This window comes from Pelobates fuscus, chromosome 1 (assembly GCF_036172605.1).
Source record: "Pelobates fuscus isolate aPelFus1 chromosome 1, aPelFus1.pri, whole genome shotgun sequence".
Taxonomy (NCBI): domain Eukaryota; kingdom Metazoa; phylum Chordata; class Amphibia; order Anura; family Pelobatidae; genus Pelobates; species Pelobates fuscus.
Window position 1 is genome coordinate 392,218,793 of NC_086317.1, and position 16,634 is coordinate 392,235,426.

A 16,634-nucleotide genomic window follows, 5' to 3' on the forward strand; every position below is an offset into this window, starting at 1 on the left:
CGTCCGCATCCTGCAAAAAAAAGAAAAAATCCTAATAACCTGTCTCTGGCTGGGTGCTCATGTCCTCTACTATAGCACCTAGCCCCCTACTAAAGCCCTGTCGCCTTACCCAGCCGCTTTCTACTGGCTCTAAAAGTGTAAAGTTTGTGTGCTAGTGTGTGTGTGTCAGTATGTCTCTGTGTGTGTGTCAGTATGTCTCTGTGTGTGAGTCAGTATGTCTCTGTGTGTGAGTCAGTATGTGTGTGTGTGTGTCAGTATGTGTGTGTCAGTATATGTGTGTGTGTGTCAGTATGTCTGTGTGTGTGTCAGTATGTCTGTGTGTGTGTCAGTATGTCTGTGTGTGTGTCAGTATGTCTGTGTGTGTCAATATTTCTGTGCGTGTGTGCCAGTATGTATGTCTGTGTGTGCCAGTATGTCTGTCTGTGTGTGCCAGTATGTCTGTCTGTGTGTGTACCAGTATGTCTGTGTGTGTGTGTGTCAGTATGTGTCTGTGTGAGTCAGTATGTCTGTAACAGTGTGTGTGCGTGTGCCTGTCAGTGAGTGTTTCTGTTTAGGGTACTGCCCCCCTTTCAATCACATGGGAAAGGTGTTTTTACTCTCCTCTTGGTGCAATGGGTCACTTGACTGAATTTGCCCCCCAGGCCTAATGCTGCCAGTCCTCCCCTGCTCTCCCCTTACTGCTTACAGTAAAGTGCTAGTGGGCCGATGAGGCAGATCTTTGGCCCATGAAGACACAGCAAGGACAGTGCATGGATAGCGTCAGGTCTGCATGTGCCGGCAGGGGAGATCCTTTCTCGTCTATGGGCCTCAGCCCTTGGCCATCGCAGCTCACCAGGCATATGCCCAGTGGCCTAGACATATGGTTATTTTTACTTACAGGATTATTCACTAAAGTGAGAATTCAAAGTGGATTTCAAATTTAGACTAAGGGAGCTGAATTGGAACAATTATTTAATCATATTGATACTTTTGTATCTCCTACTGTAAATGGTTTTTAAAAATGTAAAATTTAGAGTACCTCCGCCAAGTCTGCTTCATCGGAGCTATCAGGGACCCTGGAGCACTTCAGTCCCAGGTGCAGAGGCTTGACTGGGATCACTGAGGGCCTTTTCCACCCTGGACCAAACACCAGACGACACTTGGTGAAGGTTAAAACAACAACTAACTTTAATAGACATAGCACACATATTTTAAGCCCCCAGCAGCCTCATTTACATACAATAGGGTGCATAGAGTACTATTGTACAAGGAAGGGTGGGGTCAGACAATAGCGAAGGCTGATGGGAGATTGAGGAGGGAAGGTGTAGCTAGTTGGTTGGCAGTGTCCCTGGGACAACGCCCTGCTGGGGAAACAATAGGACAGGAAAAAGTGGGAGGGGGAGAGGCACAGACAAGCAATACATTCAACATGCCCTGCACCAATAATGGGCACAGGGTGACCAAAACACAATAGGAATCACAAAAGAAAATACCAGGACATAGTGTCTGTCTTCCATCCCCAGTGACAGTTACTACTGTCACAGTTGTTAATAGGGTAAATCTCCAAATCTTTATCATATACAATTTGCTCTGCAGGTTAGGGTGGAACAGTGATCCTGAGGTTTGTCTACATTCTGCTCTAGTTTACTTGATTCCTAAATTACTAAATAAGAGAATTCTAGTTCCAGCATTGGTAGGGACTATTTCTGATTATGTATAGCAGTTAAGTTGATAAACCTTCACAATGGTTATAGTTTAAGCAATGTTCTGTTTTAGTTGCCACTCAGATTTATCCACAATCTATTAATAAAATAATCCCACAGAAGAGCCAGAGTACATATCATGGGCAGAAGGGTACAACATGGCTGCAACAAGATATTGAGATCCGGCAAAAGGGAGAGCTTAATCACCAAGATACAAGAGGCATAATGAAAGGAAAAAATAGCAGGGCTACTTTAAATGCAGACATGTGTAAAATGCTCCAAGGCATTCGTAAATCTGAATGATAGTATCGAAGAACCATGCAGACAGTGGAAATGTATGTGGCTTAGTAAGCACATTACTTTTTTCAATGAATTGAGCCACCAACAAAGTGAATATATAGATTCTTTGACTGGCCACAATCTTAGAACACTCATGGGTGCTTAGAACTATGACAGGTGTATGTTCACTCTTTACAAGGCCCAGGTTTTGGGGAATATGAAAGGAGGCTATGGTCTGTTCAGTGGTAAGACTGGGGTGGGTGTGGCAGCAAACGCAGTTCTTGAGTGCAGGTTAGGACGGTAGGTGCAGTAGGCCTCATTAGTGTGGTGTTGCAAAAGGACTATCTCTTCTCTGCTATCTGACTCAGTGTAAATGTTGAGGAATTTAATCAGGTGCCAGCAACACTCGACACGAGAAGATTTATCGTAAACTTCACCAGCATGCTACGGTCACACTTTCGCTTTCTCCTATAATTTATACTACCTCTGTAAACACCTCCATTAATTTCATGTAGGGGTAAACTATTTAGAGAGCACACCAATCCTGCTTACTTGTTTTACCTTACATACAGCTACATACAGTGGTGCCAGTGCTATCTGTGTCTAGTGAATTTTTCTGTGAACACTTTTTCTTTTGACTCAAGGAGATCAATTTTTTAAAATTATTTTTACGTAACTCCATACAAACTGGTTTAGTAAGAGTGTGGAAACATTTTGAATATACAGAGAGATTCCCCTTTGCTTGCATGCATCCACTGGCACTTATTCACAGGCTTCAGGATCAGAACATCCTTTTGGTGCTCAAATGTTAATTTCTTTGTCTTGTATTGTATTCTGTTTATTCTAAGTTACATACATTCAGTCACTATATAATATAAATCCATATTCCACTGTCGTCCTTGCAAAGAAGGTCATAATGTTTTGAGGGTATGTTAGTGCGCCTCCACTCCACACACACACGAAAACACTACATGTCTTCAGACATGCCCTCTAAAGCAACATTATCTCTCTTTGGTGAAACCTTGTTAGGGATCCATATATCTTGAAACATTGGCAGTTCATTCACCCAGAGTTCCCATTCTCTAACTGCTCGGTCAAAGAAAGCCAAGCAACAGAAGATATGCTGCTATAGCAACCCTGTGGCTTTCTGGGATTTTCCCCCCAAATACAAACATACCCCAAGGTAACCTGTCCACTTGTATTGTGGTACTTTGAGAAAGACTGTAAACAAAAACTTGCCTAAAGTTCTCTTTTCTTGGTACTGCATGTCCCAACATTCCAGTACATCTCCATCCATTTGTCCTGGCAGATAAAGCTGTTAGGAGCCACATCGTACCTTTGTGCACACACCTGTGGAATACTGCATACATCTTCTGTTAAGAAGATGCTATCAATTGCACATCTCCAAAAAAAAAAAGAAGCCCGTTCCAATCAGCTGTTGCAAGTAGTGGATGTTGGTAAATGGCAAGATGTGGCAGGTGGACACTGGTTAAGGCTTAAACTTACAACAAAGTAGTCTCTACGATTGTCTTTTCCATGAAATTGCAACATCTACTGTATGCATTTTTCATAAATATGCTTTCTAATCAAATCTAAGGGAGAATGTAAATTATATAATGAGTGGACACAAAAAAATAAACTGTCTAAATAATTGTTAAAGGGGAACTGTCACTTCTCCTGAATTTACACCATTGGATAAAACATTGACAATCATTATATATTTTTTTCTTTCTTTGTATTAAAGGAACACTATAGGGTCAGGAACACAGACCTGCATTTCTAACCCTATAGTGTTAAAATCCCAATCTCCATTTCATCTTTCGAGAGCTGGATTTTCCTCCAGTTTAGCAATTAGCTTTGTAGATAAATAAACATAATACTAAAAATTCTGGAAAGTGACAGCCCCTTTAAGCCTACCACAATTTCGAGGAACCTCAATATTGGTGGTTCGGTATCTAATTTTAATATGACTGTTGGGCACCCTAGTTGCATTACTTCTTTCTTAAAGTATCACTATAGGGTCAGGAACACAAACATGTATTCCTGACCCTATAGTGTTAACACCACCATCTAGCCCCCCTGGGCCCCTCATGCCTCCATAAATATAGTAAAAATCTTACTGTATTCAAGCCAGAAGCTGTAAATCTGCATTCTGTTAGACTCAGAAAAACAAGCAGTCTGCTGACATGTGGTAGCCTGATCCAATCACAGTGCTTCCCCATAGGATTGGCTGAGACTGACAAAGAGGCAGATCAGGGGCAGAGCCAGCATGATTCAAACACAGCCCTGGCCAATCAGCATCTCCTCATAGAGATGAATTGAATCAATGAATCTCTATGATGAAAGTTCAGTGTCTGCATGCAGAGGGAAGAGATACTGAATCACTGGATGCTGTGCACAGTGCTGCCCTGTGCTCTGCTGACAGCAGATCTGAGTGGATGGAGGCATGTTATGCCTCCATCAACTCCAAAGTCCCTCTGGTTCACTCTGAGTGACTGCAACTGGAGGTGTTCCTAGCTTTCAATGTAAACACTGTATTTTCTCAGAAAATACAGTGTTTACATGAGAGAGGCTGCAGGGAGCTATAGTTCTCACCTGAACAACCTCATTAAGCTGAAGTTGTTCAGGTGACTATAGTTTCCCTTTAAACTGATCGTAGAATATCTTGCTATATATAATGTATACATTTATTCTACTCAAGCCACATTTAATGCGGCATTTGTGTGTGAAGGCAAGTGCTTTCCAAATATATGCTGAATGAGCACTTGTGTGAGCAGGTGAAAACGTGTTCCCCTGTGTTATCTTCAAACAGATTATGAGCTTGTATGTTTGAAAAAAGGAAAGAAGATCTTCTTGCACTGAAACCTATGCAAAGAACCTATGCACGTATTGTGCTTGGAGTGGCCGTTTATAAGCTAATGTGTAACTGCCTGCACGAAAAACATTTCATAGTTGAGATTTGGATGTATTAGCGCTAAACTAGTTTAGGTTTAATATATTAGACACCTATGAGACTAATCGTGAAACCTGTTTGTGACAGATGACTCGCCAAGAATTACATTACATACGGTGATGTGTGTAATACTTTAACAAGAAGGGGTTAAAGAGCACTTTTAATCCTGTTATTGGGATTACCAGCAGCAAAACTGTTTATATTTCACAGTGTGAACTAGAGGTGTTGAATTGTTTAAAATAGAGTATCCCCAGCAGCAAAACTGACTTCTGGCTACACGCTCAAATAATACTTTAAAGGGACACTACAGCCACCAGAACAACTACAGCTTATTGAATTTGTTCCAGTGAGTAGAATCATTACCTTCAGGCTTTTTGCTGTAAACAATGTCTTTTCGTAGAAAATGCAGTGTTTCCATTACAGCCTAGTGATAACTTCACTGGCCACTCCTCAGATGGAGTATAGTATAGTGTATGTATGCGTGCATGTACGCAGGGCTTCACATGAACTCCTTTGCTCCTAGCCATGCCTTAAAATGTATGCGCCTCTGCAATCAATTGCATATAAACCAGGGGTAACTTTCTACTACCAGGGATACATTTTCACTTGCCAATGGCTTATGATAAGTGGAAAGCTTGAGCTATGATGTACATATGTATCTATTTATTGATAATATGTTTCACCAGGAGGGATACATTTAAATTTTCCTAAAATGTAAGTATGTCTCCAAAATAGCCTTTGCTGAATTTTTAAACAAAATAAATGTAGAGTGAATTCAGGAGAGTGCGATTTGATTTTCAATATATTGACAGTGTCTCCCATCACCAAGTCACATAGGCTCATTTCTCCAAATGTTAGGATGCCTTATCAATCACATTTGTCATTCCTAGGAAATCCTTGTGAAAATGTAGAAAACCCTGTGGAGCTGACAATGTGTCCAGTACCACAAACATATTTGGCTAGTCTGTCTGGTAACACAGTCTACTTATTGGGGACTAGCATGATAAGTTAAAATAGCTCTGTGGACTCCTCAAAACAAAATGGGGAATTAGATTACTATGTGATATATACAGAAATACCATACACACAGGTCACGTTTATAACCCTTCTCCATCCCTTTGATAAAAAAAACAACACACGAATGGTGACAGTGATGCTATAAAGGGACACTACAGTCACCAAAATAACTTAAGCTTCATGACGCCGTTTTGGTGTATAGATCATGCCCCTGCAGTCTTACTGCTTAATTCTCTGCCATATAGGAGTTAAATCACGTGTTCTAGGCAGCACACCTATCTGCATGTGACTTACATAGCTTACATAAACACTTCCTGCAAAGAGTCGTCTAATGTGTATACTTCCTTTTATTGCAAATTCTGTTTAATCTAGAATTTCCTTTTTGCTGCTCTGTTTAATAACTTACCAGACCTTGCAGGAGCAATCCTATATGTAATAAATCTCAATTTTACAGAGCAGAATAAAAACATGTTTAAAATTAGTTACATCTGATTGAAAGTGAAACCATTTTATTTCTTGCAGGCTGTGTCAGTCACAGTCAGTGGCGGTGTGGCTAGAACTACAGAAACAATGTGATTTTACTCCTAAATGGCAGTGAATTGAGCAGTGAAACTTTAGAATCATGATCTATACACAAAAACTGCTTCATTAAGCTAAAGTTGTTTTGGTGGCTATAGAGGCCCGTTTAAGAACCGTAGAGTGTGTGTTCCTAAGTGTGTGTGTTTCTGTCTCATTACTGGATAATATATGTCTCCTGTTGCTATGCTGCCAAATGCCAATTGTTTATTCACAATATAATGATTGTGGATTTGGTGAAAGTATCCATTAATTCAAGTTTGTAAAATTTCATAATTTTGTATATTCAGCAACAGGAGCAGGACCCAACTAACTTATACATCTCCAACCTGCCGGTCAGTATGGATGAGCAGGAGCTGGAGTCCCTGCTGAAACCCTTTGGGCAGGTTATATCCACTCGTATCTTGCGGGATGCTAGTGGGACCAGTCGAGGTGTTGGTTTTGCAAGGTAAGAGAGCGTATTAAATAATGCTTTAGAAAACAGTAAGAATTTTACTAAGAAATGAGTAGCGTGTTGTTCTTTCTTGTGTTTTAAACATATATATTTTGACCATTTTAGCACTAAAGCGTTAATCACATTGCTCATTATTCTGGCATTACATGTCCTAATTTGGTCCTCTCTATATTCTCCTAATATTGTCAATTATAACATTGATGAATAAATGATGGGGATAATGTCTTAAAACTCCTATCAATCCTTGTTGCCCACAAATAAATGAGGTCTCAACCTAAAATTTAAGAACTATTGTTATCTTATAATTTTGATTGAGAAATATGTAATTTACACCTTCTTGCATCACGGTATCTCCTGCTTTCTAATCCTTTACACACATGTAATTCATTGAACATGTATGAGCAAGCCACATCTCATTCACTTAAAAAATAGTATTGCAAAACAGTTTCTCAGGGGAATGAAAACCAGTGGTGGCTCCCATTCATATTATGTGAGCAGTTCTCATTTTTAAAAAATAAGGAAATGCAACTTGTGGCTGCAATACCCATTCACAACTTCCTGCAACAAATTAGTAAGCGTGTATTGATGTGAAGTCATACACATGCTCGGTAAATCTTCATTATAAAGATGAAAGAGGGACATCCAGACGGTTCTACGTTCCTTTGAAAATCAAAGGAGAAATCTCTGAGTTCTTGGTTTTATTACACATTTTAAGGTCCACAATCTGTATCATGCATATCTTAAGGGACATTTGTATAGTATTTTATGTTTCCAACTGTTCGAAAAGATGGGAGTTATAATAACAGGTATCCATAGTTCGGCACATTTGAAAGGTTGGGGATTATTAACAGTTGAAAACCCCTGGGTTCTGTGTCATCCTGTATCAAAATGTTGCTGTGTAAGAGACTACAGAAAACACTTGCTGGGGTTTCATCAAGGGCTTCAAACACTTGGCTTAATTTATGTAATTACATCTTCCAGCATAATTACATTATCATTGATATAATAGTTAACTTTTGTTGCAATTAGAACTGAATGTCAAATCCGTATGATCCAGACGAGTAAACAGCAGATTGAGTCTAACACATTTCACACACACTCGTAATCTCAAGTCATTTCAAGACACGTCTTGGCAAGAATGCGTACATATATCAAATTATATTAATTTAATCTTTTCTGTTGGTCACTACATTGTAGGTTTTAAAAATGAGAATAATGACCCACAAAAGTGAACACTTCTTGAAGACGTGTTTTGATTTTAGAACAATGGAAACATTGAGTGTAAGCAGTAAGCAGATCTTAAAATCAGTTTCTTTAAAACTTACTTAAGACTATACCATACAATGCCTCAGTCTCACCAGTGTTTCAAAAACCATTCCTCGGGGATCACCGTATGTACTTGATTTAAGGATTCTCTTCCATTCATATGATATGTAGAGCAACTGGTCTATAACACACTAAAAAGCACATTTGAAACAAGTTTAATACATTTCTATATTTCTAATTCCTATGGCCATTTTATGCTAATACCAGACATAATCAGAAAATACAGAAAAAACGATAAGCAGGTAACCAGGCAATCAATGGTTTACTGTGTGAGCATAAAATAACTGATTCGTTAATTTCAGAATGGAATCCACAGAAAAGTGTGAAGCTGTAATCCATCACTTCAATGGCAAATATATCAAAACGCCCCCTGGTGTCCCAGGTAAGCAAAGACAGGATGTCTGTCAGTATTTATTTTTTTTAGTTCAGGATATAGTAGTAATTTTGTATTTAATTTATTTTTCCTCTGTATGCAAGGGAAGGTAATAATATGTTCATATATATTTGTTGCATTTTTTTTTTGTTTTTTTTTTACAAGCTCTAGATGTGTTGAGCATTTGGGATGACTACAGTCTGATAAATTGCCTATTACGATGCAGCTCTAGTATCTTTGAATAAAATAGATCAGGGTGAGGCAAAGGCACTGAAGGCGAACCAAACATGCAGGTGCCACCAATGGAATTGGAATCAGTGTCTGCCTACTGCATAGCTGTCAATCCCGATAACCTGTTTAAATTTTGTGTGTAAAGTACCGTGACGCCGCCAGGTAATAAGTCACAGCTAAGGCTGATATTAGCACACAGCAGACATTAGTGGAGCAGACTATAGACTGCAAGTGAATCCCACCTGAGGACGTTTGTAAAGAAGAAAGAAAACGCTTGATTTTTGCAGACATTTGGGTACTCAAAGACGTGCCATCACTGGGTTAGGGACATTTTACAATAGTATAATATGAAAATGTATGCCTATGCCCGTAGTTACTGGTTACAATTTTCTACTACCCCATGTAATTTTTTTTCATTTCCAGCTCCCCAAGAGCCCTTGCTTTGCAAGTTTGCAGATGGTGGACAAAAAAAACGACAGACCCAGGGAAAGTACATTCAAAATGGGCGTGGCTGGCCACGAGAGGGAGAGACGGTAATAACAAATGAGGGAGTATATTTGTTGTGTTTTCTTTATTTTTACTGAAAATACAAATTTCCTTTTATTTGTGTATTTCTTAATTTTATTTTCTTCCTCATTTGCTTCTTTTCTTCCATTTTCCACTTTTCACATCTCCTCATTCCTCCTCCTCACATTTTCTTCACCCATTAGTTATTCTTCCTCATGTCCCATTTCTTTTATTGACATATCACTTTTTCCTCACCTCTGAAGGGCGGTATGACCTTGACATATGATCCTACAAACGCTTTGCAGAATGGGTAAGTCCCGTAGCATACCGGTCTTATTGTATTCTCATTTCATTCTGTTAGTTTCTTAACAATGTATATTTTCACTTTTTTTAGGTTTTATACCACCCCGTACAGTATTGCCCCAAATCGGGTGATCGCACAGGCAGCCCTCTCTCCGTACTTGCCATCACCCGTATCTTCTTATCCGGTATGGATTTAAAAACTTACATAATAAAATCAGTATTCTAAAGATATCTAAGAATGGTATGGTACTAATACTTGATTTTCGTTTAGGTTCACAATCCTTCCTGGATGCATCACCAGTCTTACCTCATGCAACCTGCAGTGAGTAACCATTTATACATAGCCTTATTAAGAGAATGACATTATCTATTTTCCCCTGCTTGTGCCACTCTCTATTGCTGTCCCCACTAGTTTCTTTTCTGTATTTTTCTTTTCTCTGGCATATACTCTGTTTTTGCTCCTCCACTAGTGTAATCTTTTCAGTGCATTGCTTTCTATCTCTTTCTTCTTTTCTGGCATCTAGCCTATTGCTCTTCCACTGGTGCCACCTTCTCACTATGATCTAGTTATTTGGATATTTCCTGAGCATCAACTACTTCATTTGACCTTATTAACTGTACTCCCAGCAGTCATTAAGAATGACCTATGATAGTTGTATATGTAAATTTGAGCCCTTGTCTTTCATTAAGGGTATCCGCAGGTAATTATCTTTGCAGCATTTTGTGGATTTAAAATGTTCCTCATATACTAATAGTAAAACCATTGGCTATATAGATAATATTTCTAAAGCTTTAGCCTTTGGTGTTCTCTCGCAGTGGGAAGGTGGCATAGTTATGTGGTTGTTTGTACTGTTGCCCCTTGAACCTTCACTCTTTGGTAGGGAACTATCCTCACTTCCACTATGGACCATGCTATTTCCATCCAGCCCGCTTCCATGATGGGACCTCTGACTCAACAGCTGGGGCACCTGTCGCTTGGCAGCACTGGAGCGGTAAGAAACATTCTTCTATATTACCACTAGACTTAATTTACTTTTTTTAACACAATAAATTATGGTTGGTGTAAAGATATTGAATGATTCTGCTGATAGAGGATCCGCTGTGGACTGCAATTCCACCTGAAAATGCATATTTCAAACACATAACATCACTTTTCTTGCTAAAATTGACTACCTGATATTTTGTCTTTAAATTTGCAGATACAGTTGCATGAAAAAGTACTTGAACCCTTTGAAATGATATGGATTTCTGCACAAACTGGTCATAAAATGTGATCTGATCATCAATCATCAATCATCACAAAAATAGATAATCACAGTGTGCTTAAACTAATAACACACAAATAATGAAATGTTGCCATGTTTTTATTGAACACACTATGTAAACATTCACAGTGCAGGTGGAAAAAGTATGTGAACCCCTAGACTAATGACATCTCCAAGAGCTAATTGGAGTGAGATGTCAGCCAACTGGAGTCCAATCAATGAGATGAGATTGGAGGTGTTGGTTACAGCTGCCCTGCCCTATAAAAAACACACACCAGTTCTAGGTTTGCTTTTCACAAGAAGCATTGCCTGATGTGAATGATGCCTCGCACAAAAGAGCTCTCAGCAGACCTACAATTAAGAATTGTTGACTTGCATAAAGCTGGAAAGGGTTATAAAAGAATCTCCAAAAGCCTTGCTGTTCATCAGTCCACGGTAAGACAAATTGTCTATAAATGGAGAAAGTTCAGCACTGCTGCTACTCTCCCTAGGAGTGGCCGTCCTGTAAAGATGACTGCAAGAGCACAGCGCAGACTGCTCAATGTGGTGAAGAAGAATCCTAGAGTGTCAGCTAAAGACTTACAAAAGTCACTGGCACATGGTTTGGGGCTGCTTTGCTGCGTCAGGGCCTGGACGGATTGCTATCATCAAAGGAAAAATGAATTCCCAAGTTTATCAAGACATTTTGCAGGAGAACTTAGGGCCATCTGTCTACCAGCTGAAGCTCAACAGAAGATGGGTGTTGCAACAGGACAATGACCCAAAGCATAGAAGTAAATCAACAACAGAATGGCTTAAACAGGAGAAAATACGCCTTCTGAAGTGGCCCAGTCAGAGTCCAGACCTCAACCCGATTGAGATGCTGTGGTATGACCTCAAGAAAGCGATTCATACCAGACATCCCAAGAATATTGCTGAACTGAAACAGTTCTGTAAAGAGGAATGGTCAAGAATTACTCCTGACCGTTGTGCACGTCTGATCTGCAACTACAGGAAACGTTTGGTTGAAGTTATTGCTGCCAAAGGAGGTTCAACCAGTTATTAAATCCAAGGATTCACATACTTTTTCTACCTGCACTGTGAATGTTTACATGGTGTGTTCAATAAAAACATGGCAACATTTCATTATTTGTGTGTTATTAGTTTAAGCAGACTGTGATTGTCTATTGTTGTGACTTAAATGATGATCAGATCACATTTTATGACCAAATTGTGCAGAAATCCATATCATTCCAAAGTGTTCACATACTTTTTCTTGCAACTGTATATGGATAGAGGTAATGAATGTAAGAATGTGTAAAGTTATTAAAGATTTTAAAACGTGAAGCATGACACATTTTTGTGCAGAAAAGTCCCCATTTAGTTAAGGATAGTAGAGGGTTGTGTGTGTGAAACTGTTTGTGGAATTTTAATTCTGTTTATATATATATATATATATATATATATGTGTGTGTGTGTATGTATATAGATATAGATATAGATATATAGAGATAGAGATAGAGATAGATATAGATTAGTTTTACCATTTTTAGAATGCAGGAAGTTTGGAAGGATAAAATAATTTTGCTGTTGCTAGGGAGCAAGCGTGTTTTAATGTACAACATGAAGACTGCCCCACTAACTGAGTCTCACTGCTATGCATAATTAAACCCTCATCGTTTATATACTACCAGAGATCAAACTTGAATTTCAGATGGACAGTGAGGGACCCTTTAAAGGAACACTATTGGGTCAGGAACACAGACATGTATTCCTGAGCCTAAAGTGTTAAAACCACCATCTAGCCCCACTAAAAATAGCAAAATCTTACTTTTATTCCAGTCTGCTACTGCTGGCTCTGCCCCTGATCTACCTGCTTGGCTGACATCATCTGAAGTGATTCTTTCAGCCAATCATAATGCTTTCACATAGGAAAGCACTGGATTGGCTAAGACTGTCAAGGAAAAGATCAGGGGCAGAGCCAGCACAAGTCAAACACAACCCTGGTGAATCAGCATCTCCTCATAGAGATGCATTGAATCAATTTAGGCGAATTCCTAATAAAATTTCATGCAACTAAATCATGATAGAAAAGAAGGTAAGAGGGATTTTTGCCCAAAAGAGGGACTGTCCCTCCTATATAGGGACAGTCGGGAGGTAAGTAGTTCTTTTGACATCATTATTAATAAGACTTACTTATATTAAAGATCCATAAGTTAAGATAAAAATTGAGTACCTCTTTTTAGATCAGGGCTCTATAACCAAATGTGAAGGTGAAGACTTTATAAACTAGTGAGATGCTCTCTGCACAAACATAGTATACTGTGAAATTGGATATAATCAGCAAAGTCATTCCATAAATCTATAAATTCGCTTTATGTTCCTGTATGATCTTTTTCTTCTCTTTTTAGTACATGCCAGCTGCAGCCGCTATGCAGGGGGCTTACATCCCCCAGTACTCGTCCGTGCCTTCTACTGTCTCCATTGAGGTGAGATTATGTGATGAACAGAAGGATAAATTAGTGTTATGTTAAGGGTGCCATGTTGAGAAGCCTTTTTTAGACTAACTAACATCTCCCATGAATGTGAGAGGATTTGGCTGTGAGCATGTTGGCCAAGCATCATGGAAGTTGAAGTTGTGTAAGAGATTGAGAGTTACCTGTTGGATACACTATAGGGAATGAAAACACATACATACTTGGTGATTGTTACAGGCTTCCAGTTATGTACACATCTAATTGTTCTTCTTACATTTATTTCTATATTGCCAACATATTCCGCAGCGCAGTACAATAGCCTGTAATTCTATAATTTGTATAGAATTCCTGTTTTTGTATATGGCAAATTAAGTTTTCTATTGATATGTGAAGCAATAGAAAGAACATTCTTTTCCAGAATTGCCCATTAACCTTCAAAGTGTCTATTGTAGTTCCCATATTGTAGATAAAGTATGCTTAAATAGAAAAAGCTCATGCAAGACCGCTATTAGCAAAATTTGGAAAGCTGTTCTTTGAAGAATTGTATTTGTATAAATCTTTAATTAGCCGCAGAATATTGTTTTCAAGCTTTGCACAGCATAAGTGAGAAGATAAAATCAAATTAAAATTTTAAGCTTCAAATTGCATTTTCTATTGCCCTCTAGACACATTTTATGTGGTTTTATTAGGCGTCTATCAGTGGGCTATTATAATATTGTTGATAAGAGTATCCCCTTATTCTTTTAGTCTTCACATAATCACCTTTATGGTAAGACAGACCTTGATTTGTTGCTATCACGGACTATAACATGTAAGGGCATTTAAAATTGGGAACACTACCTGCTCGATATAAGAGCAGACTAATGGCTCAGATTAACAGATTTGTAAAGAACTATGAGACTACGGTCTTGTTAGCCCCCTCTAAGCATCCCTCACCCTGTATAAATTATTGTACTGTTTGGTGATATCTTTCATTGTGGCCTGTCAAGCAAGTTTTCTGAGTTGACATTTTTATATATGTTATACATTTTATACGTATACAAGTATCAGCGTTCAGGCTACTTCTGCTATAGTGAGATGCTTGACGCATAGAGAAACCTCTCTCTCACATTTTATCACTGTACATACTGTAGTGTAGATTAATATGGCTTATTTGGCATGTAGCATGTTGTGTATATACCGTATTCTCCCAATTGTCTCTGCTAATTGGCTAGGTGAGCATCATATGAAGATGTTGTCCGCACCTGCTTTCTTGCCATGGTAGACATAACTGGCATCCAGGTTTATTTTGCTCACTGTGTTACAAAAACGTCTGCAGATTGCACTGTTGATGTGTTTTTAATCCAATGAATGCAGATATTTTTTTACATATCACTGAAAGTGATCATTTAATTCTGTAAATTTCCTGTTGTTGTTAAGCTACATCACCTCCGATCTTCCTCCCAGATGGTGGCTAAACCTTTGATTAGATGAGAGACCGTGCAACCTACTGCTTGCTTTTTCTGATTTACTTTAATGGATATGTTAGTGTAACTTTATCTACGACGTTCCTAATTGTTTGTTTTGCTCAGGAGAGCAGCGGGCAGCCTCAACAAGTTGCCGTGGAAACCACCACAGAACACGCCGCTTATTCCTACCAATGAACCAATAAATGTGGGTAAGAAGAAGTATGTCTATTTTACTTAAATAAAATAAAGCAGACTTCTAAATCTTTCTGCTCACAGTTGACACTTCCACTGGTGCGGCTAGTGCAAACTATCTCACCCAGTGACATTTAGTGGGTCGCTCAGTATTTAATATTCTGTCTTATTATTTTACATATAATTATCTTAACACATTTCTCTATTACCAGAAAATAGTAGGTTTGTTACAGTCTATAAAAAATATTTGCAAAGTTTGTGCAATAGCCTTCAATTGTTGACATGTTATTTGATTGTGCCCCTTTTGTGTGCAAGTGGTTGCCATTTTTTTGAAGTCTATGCGCAGAGATATTGGACTTACATCCTTGATATTAGGCAATACACTGTGTAAAGTGCTGAACCATTAAAATAAGATGAATGTGGCTGTTTATAGTGAATTGATAGGTTTCATGATGCCTGTAGCATCATAATCTCCTGTGCTTATGGTTGTCTTCTCCATTTTTGTCCAAACCTGGATGTAGTTTGTCTTGGTACTAGTGGAAGTGAGCTTCCACTGGCATATAGCTGTCTTGCTCTGCCTCCTCAGACCTTTTCCTGCGCAGTTTTTTCATGCTATGAAACCCTTCCCTATGACTGAGTTCAGCCTCTTATAAGCCCCCTTCCTACCTATTTGGTGTTTGCTGGACTCTGGGATCGCTCTGTTCAGATTGAAGGAATCTTGTGTGCATGACCCCACCATTTCAGACTAAATACAGCTGGAGAGAATTGGCCAGAATAGCCAACTTAGAAGTGACAGGTGTACACGCATTCTCTTTCTCTCTACTCTCTCTTTCTCATACCCAGACTGTTAAACACACACACACGATGCTACCCAGACTATACACAGTGCTATACATGCTGTTATACACATACTGCTGCCCACAGTATTGACAAACACTCCTATTGTTTCGCACACATGTACTGCTACCCGCACTCTCCATACACACACTGAACCGCCACAATATTAAAACCAATAACCGGTGAAGTGAATAACATTGTTACATCGTTACAGTGGCACCTGTCATCGGATGGTCTACATCAGGCACTATGTGAACGGTTGGTTCTTTGATTTCATGTGTTTTCATGTGCATGAAAAATGGGCAAGCAAAAAGATCTGACTGACTTTGACAAGGTCCAAATAGTGATGGCTAGATGACTGAGTCAAATCATCTCCAAAACAGCAAGTCTTGTGGGGTCTTCCCAGTATGCAGTAGTCATAGGCATCCAAGGCTCATTGATATACAAAGGCTGGCCCATTTAGTCAATTACACAGAAGAGCTACTGTTGCTTAAAAATGTCTTGCCATGATAGAAATAGTGGTCACGATAGAAAGGTGTCAACATACAGTACATTGCAGTTTATATGATGACCCCTGTCCACCTCCGACAGCACAATCAGAAGGGACGGGAGTGCCAGGACTGGACCATGGAGCAATGGAAGAAGGTTACCTAGTCCTATGGATCGCGTTTTCTTTTAGATCAGGTGGCAGGCCGGGTGCATGTGCGTAGAGATTACAGCAAGATGAAGAAGTCA

General features: G+C 39.1%; 1 protein-coding gene across 9 annotated transcripts in view; it reads left to right on the plus strand.

The window, feature by feature from the left end:
• RBMS2 (RNA binding motif single stranded interacting protein 2) overlaps positions 1 to 16,634 on the plus strand; it is a 97,685-nt gene that overhangs the window by 77,077 nt on the left and 3,974 nt on the right. For 3 of the 9 annotated variants that reach the window (XM_063427038.1, XM_063427079.1, XM_063427088.1), the window contains exons 5-13: positions 6,798 to 6,955; positions 8,590 to 8,669; positions 9,315 to 9,424; positions 9,662 to 9,708; positions 9,793 to 9,886; positions 9,973 to 10,023; positions 10,583 to 10,693; positions 13,357 to 13,434; positions 14,994 to 15,079. In XM_063427038.1, coding sequence (XP_063283108.1) covers positions 6,798 to 6,955; positions 8,590 to 8,669; positions 9,315 to 9,424; positions 9,662 to 9,708; positions 9,793 to 9,886; positions 9,973 to 10,023; positions 10,583 to 10,693; positions 13,357 to 13,434; positions 14,994 to 15,065 — 801 coding nt within the window. In that variant the 3' untranslated portion in view covers positions 15,066 to 15,079. Of the gene's footprint in view, positions 1 to 6,797; positions 6,956 to 8,589; positions 8,670 to 9,314; positions 9,425 to 9,661; positions 9,709 to 9,792; positions 9,887 to 9,972; positions 10,024 to 10,582; positions 10,694 to 13,356; positions 13,435 to 14,993; positions 15,090 to 16,634 lie in introns of all 9 variants that reach the window. The other 6 variants (XM_063427064.1, XM_063427056.1, XM_063427047.1 and 3 more) reach the window with 6 other exon arrangements.